The sequence below is a fragment of the Schistocerca gregaria genome, chromosome 8 (assembly GCF_023897955.1).
Source record: "Schistocerca gregaria isolate iqSchGreg1 chromosome 8, iqSchGreg1.2, whole genome shotgun sequence".
Taxonomy (NCBI): Eukaryota; Metazoa; Arthropoda; class Insecta; order Orthoptera; family Acrididae; genus Schistocerca; species Schistocerca gregaria.
In genome coordinates, this window is record NC_064927.1 from 475,352,076 (window position 1) to 475,367,249 (window position 15,174).

Genomic DNA, 15,174 nt, shown 5'->3' on the forward strand with positions numbered 1-15,174 from the left:
GCAGAAAGACTGCCGGAAAGCCTCCGTGCGCGCTCGAATCTCTCTAATTTTACAGTCCGTAACACTTTCACGCTTACCAAATACCCCTGTGACGAAACGTGCCGCTCTTCTTTGGATCTTCTCTATCTCCTATGTCAACCCGACCTGGTACGGATCCCACACTGATGAGCAATACTCAAGTACAGGTCTCATGAAGAAATAAAGCGAGTTGGGTCTCACACGATCGGTGTTTCCGGAATCCATGTTGATTCCTACAGAGTAGATTCTGGGTTTCCAGAAATGAGATGATACGCGAGCAAAAAACATTTTCTAAAATTCTACAACAGATCGATGTCAGAGATATAGGCCTTCTTGAAAACTAGAACTACCTGTGCTCTTTTCCAAACATTCTGAACCTTCCGTTCCTATAGAGACTTGCGGTAAACGGTTGGCTCGTTTTCACTTGTGATCGCTTCACCGCAAAGTGGGTTTTAGAAGCAGATTCGCATCAGATGTCATTTGGAATTACATGTAGTGATTTGAGATGTCAGTTTAGTGCGGATGTCTGTAATTTTTTACATAAATTTCACGAATAACAGGAAACATTGTGGGCTATCGGTGACACGAATGATTGCTTAGCACGCACATCAACATGAAGATTTTGGCGACAACGGCACGCAGCGCCAGGAGGGCTTCGTCCGCGCTCCGTGCTGCCCTCTCTCGCGTCCTCGGTCAGACACCAGAGGCGCCCGCTGCTAGGAGAGTCCTCTGGCGGCAGACCTGCGAGTCTGCAGAGGACGCGCCGACCATCGTCAGGAGGCGTGGGGCGGGTTCTGCAGGATGCGCTGCTGAGCCTCTTGGACGCAGGCGTAGAACCTCTGCACGGGCCACCTGGTGCACAGCGGGTCTCGCCGGCGCTGCTGCAAGCTCCTCAGCAGCTGCCGACGCTGGCATTGGCACACCTCTGGAACCACCTGGGCAGCAAGGGCGCTACTCGCTCAGCACCACGGGATTCGGAAGTAAAAATTCTATGTACCGTAGTGGCTCGAAACAGCATATCCAGACACTCTGGGATTATGATGGCATTGAAAACAGAGGATGACACGCTTAAAGCTGAAATACTAAACACCCTTTTGCAAAGCTGTTTCACAGAGAAAGACCGCACTGTAGTTCCTTCTCTAAATCTTCGCACGAACGAAAAAACGGCTGACGTCGAAATAAGTGTCTAAGGAATAGAAAATCAACTGAAATCACTCAACAGAGGAAAGTGTAGTGGACCTGACGGGATGCCAATTCGATTCTACACAGAGTACGCGAAAGAGCTTGCCCCCCCCCCCCCCCCCGCCTTCTAACAGCCGTGTACCGCAAGTATTGCCTCACGTGTTCCAATATTTCTACGGAATCCAAACTGATCTTTCTCGAGGTCGGCTTCTACCAGTTTTTCCATTAGTCTGTAAAGAATTCGCGTTAGTAGGACGTAAGAAGCAGAAATTTAATTTCTTTTTCATAAGTGAATAGAAAACATGTTAAGGAGTGTTAAATCTGTTGGATAATATAGGGCCTGTATATTGTATAGCTACTTCAAAAGAGTGAGATATTGATGCTTGCTCCTGCACATGCCTACAGACACACTGTGCGCATGCCACGTTGTCGTGCATTGGGGCAACTGGAGGATTTGGAGAGCGAGGGGGAGGTGCATATCACGTACACAATAAACAGGCAAACACTTAGGGCAGCTGACGTTATTGGACGTACAATAGCTTGCTTACTTACCGTCAGTCATCACAACAAAACTACTGGTTCGTGAACACAGTCACAGGTAACAGCTAGTAAAAAATAAATTATTTGTTTGAATAATAGAACTATAATCTATCTTAATAATGCCTATGTCTGTAGTTATTGTGGCAGATCATAAGCTGGAGATAGCCCCATTATAAATGTATTAAATTAGTAATGTTAGAACGGGAATATCGAATGAAGGAATGTGATATTCTTCTAAAATACAAAAATTACTGCTGTAAGAAGCGAAATATCAAATGAAAAATTGTGATACTTACTACATTACTAATTAACTATCTGAAAACAAATAATATTTGTGGCCAGAAGGACAATGTTATTATCTTAATCCTGGCAGACCGAGGCTGCTACTTTATTCTTGTTTGGAGTTTTATAAGTGTTTCTTCTTCAGTGCACGAGGGTCGTTCCGAAATTAATGTGTCCTATATTTTTGTATGACTGAGCCAGATGACGTTAGTGTAGAACCAATCGTAAGGTTCCAGGACATGGTTACTTACACGTTAGCTTACCAACATTAGTATTAATAATAAAGGGACTGGCAAGGGCATCAGATCATTACTCTATGGAATTATGATAAATATAAGGCACTCTCGTGCAGTATTCCCTGCATGTCTGCATGATTGAGCCACTAACTTAAAGCGTTGGTGAAAAGTGTCGGAAGTTGAGAATTTTTGAATATAAAGTCTGCAGATGGCCGTAGCTCGCCGGGCCGCCGTAGCGGTCACCGGAAACGCGGGACAGTACGGCGCTTTTGGGGATAGCCCGGCATCCGGAACCACCTGTGCTGGGCAACACGTGGCGAAGACAGGAATTTCGTTTGCCTAGGGGCGTTATGGTCTACTCCATCATTAGGTAGATCTCAGAAATGCTGTTGGAGGGATTTCGGCGATGATAGAGCGTTCGACATTGGCCGAAACTGAGAATTCTTCCGCCGCGTTTTCGTACGCGTGGGAGACGTGAGAATTGGGGGGAGAGAGGACTTCTCCTTCGGCCATCGAGCGGTACGGCCTTGGAGACGGCGTCTTGGCCATCGTCTTCGAAGGCAGATATACGGTCTGTATCGCAGCACTGCGCCAACGCGTGTTCCGTGCAGAGTTCTGCGGTTAGAGCTCTTTGTGTGCTCAGAAGCGAGATTTTCACCAACACTTGATCACTTCCAACAGCTTACCTAATATTCTTGATCTTGTAGTTAACCTTGCGAGGTGCCGAGTATTTATCAACGCAGTTGCCGGTAATAGGGGCGCGTAATTGCAAATTGTTAATGTGACATTTTCAGGAGTGTGTGGGTGGACAAAAAAAAACACAATTTTTTATAAATTTTGTCAGTTGTGGGGGATATCAAATTAAAATGCCAATATTACAATCGAGTTATCGACTTCATTGTAGCTAGCATTTACCCTGTCCCAGTAAGCTTTACATGTACTCCAGTCACTCCACAGCTTGCTCAGACCGGAAGGAAAGAAGGTTTGCGGTCTTCTATGTCAGCGACGGACAAATAAGCTTAAACAATTCTTCAATGTTTTCGCTCATGTTTCGTTGTCCTGTGGCAGTCAACAGCAGCATCAGGGGCTTTCCAAATTGGCGTCTCATGCCGAGGAATAAAATAAGGGACGTGTCATTGAATTTCTCACTGCTTATTCCGCCAACTGAAATCCATCGTCGCTTGATAACCGTGTGAGGATATGACATAGCAGGTGCGAGTAAAACGAGGCACTGAATGCTGCATTTAAGTTGTGATGGAATAAAAGTGGACTTCGAGTCACATCCTGCTCGACCCTGCTGAACTGCCACCGCTCATAGTGAACAACGCCTCGATCAATTCATCCTTGGTGATCGACGGGTTATGGTGAAGGAATTGTGTGCACAGCCGGATGTTGGCTGTAACGCCTCATGCAAGACCTTACGGAATCTCGAGTCACGCGCAGTGTTTGCGAGATGATTCGTGCGTGGGCTTACACACGACCAGAGAATCATCAAACAGAGATATATTGCAACCTACTGGATCAATACGAGGCTGAAGGTGATAATTTTCTCAACACTGTCTTCACTGGAGATGAGACGTGGTGTCACCACTACGAGCCGAACCCAAAAGAATTGATGAGAAACTTGTGCTTGATATGCAGTAGACCCCGTAACAGTTTTGCAGCTGTGGAACTCTTTGCCAGTTTGGCTGAACTGTCCTACCACATACACAATACGGGCTTGATTTTGCACCTTTAGACTTCCACGTCTTTGGGCATAAGAAAGACGGACAACGTGGTCAAAATATTCCAGACTCAGATTCTGCCGTATGACAGTGGCTAGCCTCATCTGGTTCAACTTACTACGAGAGCAGCATGCAGGTTCTTGCTCATTGTCGACAAAACCGGTTAACGAGTGGTGCATATTATGTGAAAAAAATGAGAGTATGAAGGTGAGATCTTGCTCTCTTTAACTGTGTTGCTGAAATTTCTGTGTCTGTTGTATAGTAGATGAAAATGTATGGGACGCATTAATTTCGGCATCACCCTCGTACAAAACATCATCAGCTTCGCAATGACAACGTAAGAAACAACCTATCTGTGCTCCAAGCGGAATCAGACAACATCTTGCAGATACGAGGTATGTGAAAAAAGTAACGAGACTGATTTTTTTATCTACCAAAATTTTTTACTTTTCCAGGCAACAATACTGTCCCCTTCAAAGTAGCTCTGAGTCTTGATATCAGCGCTGAAGGGCTTTAGCTGGCAGGGCGTTAAACATGACGGACACGTTCATTTCAGTGTTCTCCATAGTCCCAAAATGGCGTCCTTTTAAAACATTTTTCATTTTCGCTAAAAGAAAAAAGTCATAAGGACTAAGATCAGGTGACTAGGGCGTTGTGGAACAACAGCAACACATTTCGAGGTCAAAAATTACGTGATGGAAGTGGCCTGCGACATTGGGCGTTGTCATCACGTAGCACCCCGTTGTCTGCAATGTCTGGTCTCACTCGATGCACGCTTTTCCTGAGCCTTTGAAGGAAATCTTTTTAAAGAGTTTTGTTGACAGTTTATCCTAGAGCAACAAATTATTTATTCACGATACCCCTACTATCGGAAAACCAAACCAGCATTATTTGATCTTTGATCTGTTCATTCTAGAGGAGAAGTTCGAGGAGATGTCTCAGTGTGCCACTCCTCACTTTCCAGCTTTGTTTGAGGATCGCACTAAAAATACAGGATTCATGGCCTGTGATCACACTACTGAACCGTTGGTGGTCACTGGCAGTCCTATCAAGGGGTTCAACGTTCACGTTTCTTCGATTGTTCTTCTGCTCAATTGTGAGGCTATCCGGACACCATTTTGGCACCAACCTTTCGAAGATGCAAAACTTCGGTGGAAGTGGTTAACAGATCACCCGTCACACTCTTTATTAAACGTCAGCATGATCCGGTTTTTGAAGCTGATCTCCCTGAGCGAGGTTCACCTTCAACGTGCTTTCGACATTCCAGAGATGATTTGTGCCAGCGAAAAACGTGTCCTCTTGATAAGGAACATTCCCCATAGGCTTTTTCCTACTTTTCAGTGGTCACATTTGCGGATTCTCCAAGCTTAACATAAAACTTAACGGCATAACGCTTCTCTATATTCTGCTGTTCTGTTTTCGTAACGCACAACAAAAACACAACTTCACTGATTGAGCTCTCAAAATTCGCGTGATGGCTGTACAGATCTGAAACTTGAACTGAGCTCCCGGAAGGGAAGAATGCACAAGCACAAGCAGAACAACACAGCATTGGCAGGCCACGGTGGCCGAGAGGTTCTAGGCGCTTCAGTCCGGGACCGCGCAACTGCTACCGACGCAGGTTCGATTCCTGCCTCGGCCATGGATGTGTGTGATGTCCTTAGGTTAGTTTGGTTTAAGTAATTCTAAGTTCTAGGGGACTGATGACCTCAGATGTTAAGTCCATAGAGCCATTTGACCCATCTGAACACAGCATTGTCAGATCGCTTGCAGTGCTGTCGGTCTCAATAATTCAATCACACACCTCGTATTACACTACTGGCCATTAAAAGTGCTACACCACGAAGGTGACATGCTACAGACATGAAATTTAACTGACAGGAAGAAGATGCTGTGATATGCAAATGATTAGCTTTTCAGAGCATTCACACAAGGTTGGCGCCGGAGGCGACACCTACAACGTGCTGACATGAAGAAAGTTTCTAACCGATTTCTTATACACGAACAGCAGTTGACCGGCGCTGCCTGGTGAAACGTTGTCGTGATGCCTCGTTTAAGGAGGAGAAATGCGTACCATCATGTTTCCGTCTTTGATAAAGGTCGGATTGTAGCTTATCGCGATTACGGTTTATCGTATCGTGACATTGCTGCTCGCGTTGGTCGAGATCCAATGACTGTTAGCAGAATATTGAATCGGTGGGTTCAGGAGGATAATACGGAACTCCGTGCTGGATCCCAACGGCCTCGTATCACTAGCAGTCGAGATGACAGGCATCTTATCCGCACGGCTGTAACGGATCGTACAGCCACGTCTCTGTCCCTGAGTCATCAGATGGGGACGTTTGCAAGACAACAACCATCTGCACGAACAGTTCGACGACGTTTGCAGCAGCATGGACTTTTAGCTCGGAGACCATGGCTGCTGTTACCCTTGACGCTGCATCACACACAGGAGCGCTGCGATGGTGTACTCAACGACGAACATGGGTGCACGAATGGCAAAACGTCATTTTTTCGGTTTAATCCAGGTTCTGTTTACAGCATGATGATGGTCGGATCCGTGTTTGGCGACATCGAGGTGAACGCACATTGGAAGCGTGTATTTGTCATCGGCATACTGGCGTATCATCCGGCATGATGGTATGGAGTGCCATTGGTTAAACGTCTAGGTCCCCTCTCATACGTATTGACGGCACTTTGAACAGTGGACGTTACATTTCGGATGCGTTACGACCCATGCCTCTACCCTTCATTCGATCCCTGCGAAACCCTGCATTTCAGTAGGATAATGCACGACCGCATGTTTCAGGTCCTGTACGGGCCTTTCTGGATACAGAAAATGTTCGACTGCTGCCGTTACCAGCATATTCTCCAGATCCCTCACCAATTGAAAACGTCTGGTCAATGGTGGCCGGGCAACTGGTTCGTCACAATACGCCAGTCACTACTGTTGATGAACTGTGGTATCGTGTTGAAGTTGCATTGGCAGCTGTACTCGTACACGCCATCCAAGATCTGTTTGACTCAATGCCTAGGCGTTTGAAGACCGTTATTACGGCCAGAGGTGCTGGTTGTGGGTACCAGTTTCTCAGGATCTATGCACCCAAGTTGCATAAAAATGTAATCTCATGTCAGTTATAGTATAATATATCTGTCCAATGGATACCCGTTTATCATCTGCATTTCTTCTTGGTGTAGAAATTTTAATGTCCAGTAGTGTATTTCAAAGAATGCGCGTATCTGCCAGTAGCGGAAGGAAACTGTGGCTTCTTTACGCTGATCATCAACGTACCCCAGAGATCAGGGAGCTGACGGTCTCGACGGCCTTGTCGAAGTCCTTGGGTGTGAGTCCGAGGCGGCGCGTGTGCGCGTCGTCCATGCAGGCGAGCTGCGCCTCCATCTTGGCGTCCTCCTGCTGGAACTTCTGGCGCAGCGCGGAGAACTGGTCGCCGCCCGTCAGGCGTGCCACCAGCGCCTCCGACAGCACCACGTGGCTGTGCCTCCAGCAGTGCTCCTCCACGTCCTCCTGCAGCGGCAGGGCTCTCGTCACTGCCTCGCCCCGAGCAGCTGGCGCACCTTCCAGAGTAACGCCACTGAACGGTCTAGGGCACTCTGGATCAGGTAGGCACCCCTCACCGCATTACTCAAACCCAGAGAGGGTGGCACACCTTCTGATATAAGCAGTGCAAACATAGCTCAGATCACTCTAGCCTGGATAGTTTACCATCACCGGTTTAGATTGTAACATGGCAAGATTTTGCCACCATGCATTTAATATTCTTGTAGATTTGTATTTACATTAGATCATATTTACAAATTTACAAAGAAACTGCAAAAAGGTGTGAATTTGAGGAGATGGGACCTAGATAAACTGAAAGAACCAGAGGTTGTAGAGAGCCTCAGGGAGAGCATTAGGGGGAAAGAAATACAGTAGAAGAAGAATGGGTTACTGTGAGAGACGAAATAGTGAAGATAGCAGAGAATCAAGTAGGTAAAAAGACGAAGGCTAATAGAAATCCTTGGGTCACAGAAGAGATATTGAATTTAAATGATGAAAGGAGAAAATACAAAAATGCAGTAAATGAAGCAGGCAAAAAGTCGAAAATGAGATCGACAGGAAGTGAAAAATGGCTAAGCAGGGATGGCTAGAGGACAAATGTAAGGATGTAGAGGCTTATCTCACTAGGGGTAGGATAGATACTGCCTACAGGAAAATTAAAGAGACCTTTGGAGAAAAGAGAACCACTTGCATGAATATAAAGAGCTCAGATGGAAACCCAGTTCTAAGCAAAGAAGGGAAAGCAGAAAGGTGGAAGGAGTGTTAACAGAGGGTCTATACAAGGGCGATGTTCTTGGGGACAATATTATGGAAATGGAATAGGATGTAGATGAACATGAAATGGGAGATACGATACTGCGTGAAGAGTTCGACAGAGCACTGAAAGACCTAAATCGAAACAAGGCCCCGGGAGTACACAACATTCCATCAGAACTACTGACAGCCTTGCGAGAGCCAGGCCTAACAAAACTCTAGCATCAGGTGAACGAGATGCATGAGACAGGCGAAATACCCTCAGACTTCAAGAGTAATATAATAATTCCAATCCCAAAGAATGAAAGGGTTGACAGATGTGACAATTACCGAACTATCAGATTAATAAGCCACGGCTGCAAAATACTAATGCGAATTCCTTACAGACGAATGGAAAAACTGGTAGAAGCCGACCTCGGGGAAGATCAGTTTGGATTCCGTAGAAGTGTTGGAACACGTGAGGCAATACTGACCCTACAACTTATCTTAGAAGGTAGATTACGGAAAGGCAAACCTACGTTCTAGCATTTGTGGACTTAGAGAAAGCTTTTGACAATGTTGACTGGAATACTCTCTTACAAATTCTGAAGATGGCAGGGGTAAAATACAGGGAGCGAAAGACTATTTACAATTTGTACAGAAACCAGATGGCAGTTATAAGAGTCAACGGGTATGAAAGGGAAGCAGTGGTTGGGAAGGGAGTGAGACAGGGTTGTAGCCTGTCCCCGATGTTATTCAATCTGTATATTGAGCAAGCAGTAATGAAAACAAAAGGAAAATTTCGAGTAGGAATTAAAATCCATGGAGAAGAAATAAAAACTTTGAGGTTCGCCGATGACGTTGTAATTCTGTCAGAGACAGTAAAGGACCTGGAAGAGCAGCTGAACGGAATGGACAGTGTCTTGAAAGAAGGATATAAGATGAACATCAACAAAAGCAAAACGAGGATAATGGAATGTAGTCGAATTAAATGGGTGATGCTGAGGGAATTAGATTAGGAAATGAGACGCTTAAAGTAGTAAAGGAGTTTTGCTATTTGGGGAGAGAAATAACTGATGATGGTCGAAAGTAGAGAGTATATAAAATGTAGACTGGCAATGGCAAGGAAAGCGTTTCTGAAGAAGAGAAATTTGTTAAAATCGAGTAAAGACTTAGGTGTCAGGAAGTACTTTCAGAAGGTATTTGTATGAAGTATAGTAAGTCGTTTCTGAAAGTATTTGTTTGGAGTGTAGCCATGTATGGAAGTGAAACGTGGACAATAAATAGTTTGGACAAGAATAAAATAGAAGATTTCGAAATGTGGTGCTACAGAAGAGTGCTGAAGATTAGATGGGTAGATCACATAACTAATGAGGAGGTATTGAACAGAAATGAGGAGAAGAGAAATTTGTGGCTCAACTTGACTAGAAGAAGGGATCGGTTGGTAGGACATATTCTGAGGCATCAAGGGATCACCAATTTAGTACTGGACGGCAGCGCGGAGGGTAAAAATCGCAGAGGGAGACAAAGAGATGAATACACTAAACAGATTCAGAAGGTTGTAGGTTGCAGTAGGTGCTGGGAGATGAAGAAGCTTGCACAGGATAGAGTAGGATGGAGAGCTGCACCAGACCAGTCTCTGGACTGAAGAACACAACAACCACATCATTTAATATTCTTGGAAACTTGTATTTACAGTAGATCATATTTAAAATACACATTCGCGTTAATCACTTCATTTGCAGTTACGGGGTGGCACCACAATCTGACAATTTCTGTGATACTGCATGTCTGGGAGTTAATTAAGTCTGAGCACCAAGAGAAAGCGCCGAGTGGCCTTGCCTGCTCAGAAGCCACTACTGGCTCAGATTGGTTGGTTGATTTGGGAGAGGGGACCAAACGGCAATGTGGTCGGTCCCGTCGGATGAGGAAAGGATGGGGATGGAAGATGGCCGTGTCTGTTCAGAGGAACCATCTCGGTATTTATCTTAAGCTATTTAGGGAAATCAGGGAAAACCTAAATCAGGATGACAGGACACGTGTTTGTACCGTCGTCCTCCTGAAAGCGAATACATTGTACTAACCACAACGCCACCTCGCTCGGTCTCGTTTACGGAGGGGCTGGGAAGTATCTTGTTGTATTCTGGAGAGGCGGACATTTATTGACCTGAAAGAGAACAATGCTTGGCAGCGGTGGTTTATTATACTAGAGGCCGCAGATCCCCTGCAGCACGAACAGAGAGGGCAGAAGTTGCTCTCTGGCGAGACAAAAAAGTTTCAGAAGAACATATCTGGTATAGAGTGTCGCGGTGGAAGAATAGGAATGGATATTCTTTTAGAGTGAAGGAATGCTTGGGGTCACAAATGATGCTCATGAGCTGACCTCTGTCGAATTTTGTCACGGACAGTGCCAGAGCACGCCTCCAGCTGAAAAGAACAGAAACGAGTCCAACGGGGGGAATGGAGCCTTCCAGGAATTGTTCTGAAAGGAGTACGAGTTTCAGGTGATTGGCTGGAAGGTGCATGACCAATGTAGTGGGAGGTAATGTTTCTGAAACAGCCGCTGGTATTCGACACGTGGAGCGCTAACGTAGAAGCTGCGTGTCCAGCTTGGAGGTGCGTTTGGCTGGAGAAAAGGATTTCCCTGCCGGTACCGATCGGGAGAACTTGTCTCTGAAGGTCGCTGGAAGATACTTCGCGATGATCGCCATAGCGAAGGAGCTGGCGGCCGAATTTTAACAAGTGTTGCTATCGGCATAGGAAGTGCGTGAGTCGTTTCTCTGAGACAGTATTCTTCTTCTCTTAACACAGCCGACGATTCTTTAGCTCCTTGTGGAATCTGACAAACGTTGAAGGAGAATACTTGAATCGAATTTCTGTTCCTAGCTGGTGAACAAGCAGAAATATTAACTCCTGTTCTGCCTCGTACTGAGTAATGGCAAAATGCAAGTTTTGTGCTTATTCCGTCACTGAATCTCATTTCTTGTTTCAGTCTAAATGGCAAGAGATATGAAATATCTGTAATCCTGTCGCATGCTGTTGTCGAAAACCTTTATGTTAGCTACTGATTACTCCCTTCTACCAATGTTCAGACGAGACAAGTCAAATAAATCTCTATTTTAATAAGTCTGAGTACGTGTGAAGGTACTTACATCTAATTTCAGTATATGTAACTACCATCTGTGCCCAGCCAAGCTTTGATGTGACTGAATCTGCTTAAATGGAAAAAGGAAGAAAAGCGAAAACTTATGTTTCTGATAGGTATGGGAATTGGATAAACGTCCTAATCACCTTCTCTTCCCCCTCTGTCTGTCTCCCCCTCATCCTATCTTTGTCCATATTCTCCTCCTTCTCCCCCTCTCTCTGTTCATCACCTCTTTCCCCTCTCTCTGTCCAACTTCCTCACCTCTCTCTGTCCATCTTCTACAACCCCCTTTCTCCTCATCTCCCCCTCCCACCTCTCTCTCCCCCTCTCTCAGTGCATCACCTCCTCCCTCCTTTCTCTGTCTGTCCTTTTCTCCCCACCCCTCTCTCCATCTCCTCCTGCCCCATCTCTCTGTCCATCTCCGCGTTCCCATTTTCTATGTCCATTTGCTCCCACTCTTCCGTACATCTTTTCTTCGCTACACTCTCTGACCTTCAGCATTGCTTATTGTTATTACAAATTCAGATTATGTAGTAGTATTCTTATCATGAGCCAACAATCCATAAACGCAAATTTCCTGATTGCTAACAATGTACATTTTAGATTTATATATTTTTCTATTTATATATATATATATGGTGTTACAAAAAGGTACGGCCAAACTTTCAGGAAACATTTCTCACACACAAAGAAAGAAAATCTGTTATGTGGATATGTGTCCGGAAACGCTTACTTTCCATGTTAGAGCTCATTTTATTGCTTCTCTTCAAATCAAATTAATCATGGAATGGAAACACAGCAACAGAACGCACCAGCGTGGCTTCAAACACTTTGGTACAGGAAATGTTCAAAATCTCCTCCGTTAGCGAGGATACATGCATCCAACCTCCGTCGCATGGAATCCCTGATGCGCTGATGCAGCCCTGGAGAATGGCGTATTGTATCACAGCCGTCCACAATACGAGCACGAAGAGTCTCTACATTTGGTACCGGAGTTGCGTAGACAAGAGCTTTCAATGGCCAATGAAAGTCAAGAGGGTTGAGGTCAGGAGAGCGTGGAGGCCATGGAATTGGTCCGCCTCTAGCAATCCATGGGTCACCGAATCTGTTGTTGAGAAGCGTACGAACACTTCGACTGAAATGTGCAGGAGCTCCATCGTGCATGAAGCACATGTTGTGTCGTACTTGTAAAGGCACATGTTCTAGCAGCACAGGTAGAGTATCCCGTATGAAATCATGATAACGTGCTTCATTGAGCGTAGATGGAAGAACATGGGGCCCAATCAAGACATCACCAACAATGCCTGCACAAACGTTCACAGAAAATCTGTGTTGATGGCGTGATTGCACAATTGCGTGCGGATTCTCGTCAGCCCACACATGCCGATTGTGAAAATTTGCAATTTGATCACGTTGGAATGAAGACTCATCCGTAAAGAGAACATTTGCACTGAAATGAGGATTGATACATTGTTGGATGAACCATTCGCAGAAGTGTACCCGTGGAGGCAATCAGCTGCTGATAGTGTCTGCACATGCTGTACATGGTACGGAAACAACTAGTTCTCCCGTAGCACTGTCCATACAGTGACGTGGTCAACGTCACCTTGTACAGCAGCAACTTCTCTGACGCTGACATTACGGTTATCGTCAACTGCACGAAGTCCATTGCAGGTGTCCTCGTCGTTCTAGGTCTTCCCCAGTCGCGAGTCATAGGCTGGATTGATCCGTGCTTCCTAAGACGCCGATCAATTGCTTCGAACGTCTTCCTGTCGGGACACCTTCGTTCTGGAAATCTGTCTCCATGCAAACGTACCGCGCCACAGCTATTGCCGCGTGCTAATGAATACATCAAATGGGCAACTGCCATTCCGCATATGTAAACATTGCACTGACTGCAAACCCACGTTCTTGATGAAACCTAACCTGTTGATGCTACGTACTGATGTGCTTGATGCTAGTACTGTAGAGCAATGAGTCGCATGTCACCACAAGCACCGAAGTCAACATTACCTTCTTTCAATTGGGTCAACTGGCGGTGCATCGAGGAAGTACAGTACATACTGACGAAATTAAAATGAGCTCTAACATGGAAATTAAGTGTTTCCGGTCACATGTCCACATAACATGTTTTCTTTATTTGTGTGTGAGGTTGTTTCCTGAAAATTTGGCCGTATCTTTTTGTAACACCTTATATACGCCCATATTAGACTACAATGTTACGTCAAAATCTGAAAACAATCGGTCAAGGACTTTAGGAGATACACGGTTTTTTTATTTATATAAATGTAGAACCCTCAGTCCGAAATTTTTGAGCTTCTCATGAATATACAGGGCTGAACTCAAAGTGAAAACTACGTACTAAAACTGTCCACTCAATATATGTGATTCTAATACAATGTCGCTATAACAACTTAATTCGCACGAACCATCCAGAACAAGAGGAGAAAACGAGATGAAACTTCACGAGTTGAGAGGATATATGATGTTATACAGTGGTTACCAGTTTACACAGCGGTTACCATACGGAGTCACATTTACGAAGCTGTTACCAGTATGAACCCACTTATCAGTATGATGTTGCAACCCCACTGGTCTGGTCTGCGTGCATGCACTGATGCGATTGTGATGGGTGTCATAAAACCTTTGTATCCTCTCCTGGGGCGTGTTGGCCCTCAGCTACTGTAACCGGTCTTTGATGTCTTGGAGGCTGCCACTGGGACCAAGTTCACGTCCGGACTGGTCCCAGACGTGTCATATCGGGGACGGATCTGGGGGTCTTGCTCTCACTCGGGATGAACATCACGCACACAATTCATAGATACAACTGTCATGTATGGATGAGCAGTGCCATGTTGAAAAATGTCACCACGGTACTGTTACATGACAGGTAACACAAGAGGCTGCAGGATGTTTGTGACGTACTGCTGTGCTGTCTGAATGCCCTCGGTCACTCCTATCCATGACCTGAAGTCATAACCGATGGCTCCCCACAGCACGACTCCAGGAGTAACACCTCCTGGACATTGGAAGAATGTTTCCTCACATCCTCGCCATACTCAGCTACGATCGTCATCCGGGGTAGTGCAGAACTGCGATTCAAAGCTGAACACAATGCGACGTCATTGATCAGTAGTCCATGCTTCCTGATCACAACACCATTCCAAACGCATCCTTTTTTTACAGATGTTACTAGAAGCGAACGCATGGGACGGTAATTCCCTAATCTGGCTGTTGCTAGTCTCCAGCCAATGGTGCGGGATGACACAGTTGAATGCAGGGAGTTCAGTTCTTGTCCTCGGATGGAGGCGCAGATGTGAATTGATTACAGTGTATGCTTGGTACACCATACGGCGATTCTGCCTTGTGGTGTTCAGACGTGGTTGATTGGAAGTTTTACGACAAGTGTGTCTGCCCTTACATTCTCATGCAGTCCAACATTGGGCCACTGTAACATCTTATTTCCCCACAAATCTATGTATTGTACGATTCGACGAGTCTGCCAAATGGAGATTCACAATGAGACCCCTTCCGATTTCTGCAGGCGCTGATAACACTGTATCATTTGAGTACGCGCCATCTCCGGGTGCTTCACAGTGATCACTCGTCATCTAACGTTATTAAATTTCTCATATACTGCACCATGCATTGTAACAACACCAAACACTAACACACCCTGGTGGCTGTTCTACCTGTCACAGAGAATTGGAACTCTTAATCATTTACATAGCAGCTCACGATGTGTACCTGTAGGAA

General features: G+C 45.4%; 1 protein-coding gene across 1 annotated transcript in view; it reads right to left on the reverse strand.

Annotated features, from left to right (window-relative positions):
- Positions 1 to 511: 511 nt before the first annotated feature.
- Positions 512 to 15,174, reverse strand: part of LOC126285250 (uncharacterized) — an 88,507-nt gene continuing 73,844 nt past the window's right edge. The window contains exons 3-4 of the mRNA XM_049984546.1: positions 7,275 to 7,508; positions 512 to 953 (exon numbers count right to left, since the gene is read on the reverse strand). Coding sequence (XP_049840503.1) covers positions 792 to 953; positions 7,275 to 7,508 — 396 coding nt within the window. The 3' untranslated portion in view covers positions 512 to 791. The remainder of the gene's footprint in view (positions 954 to 7,274; positions 7,509 to 15,174) is intronic.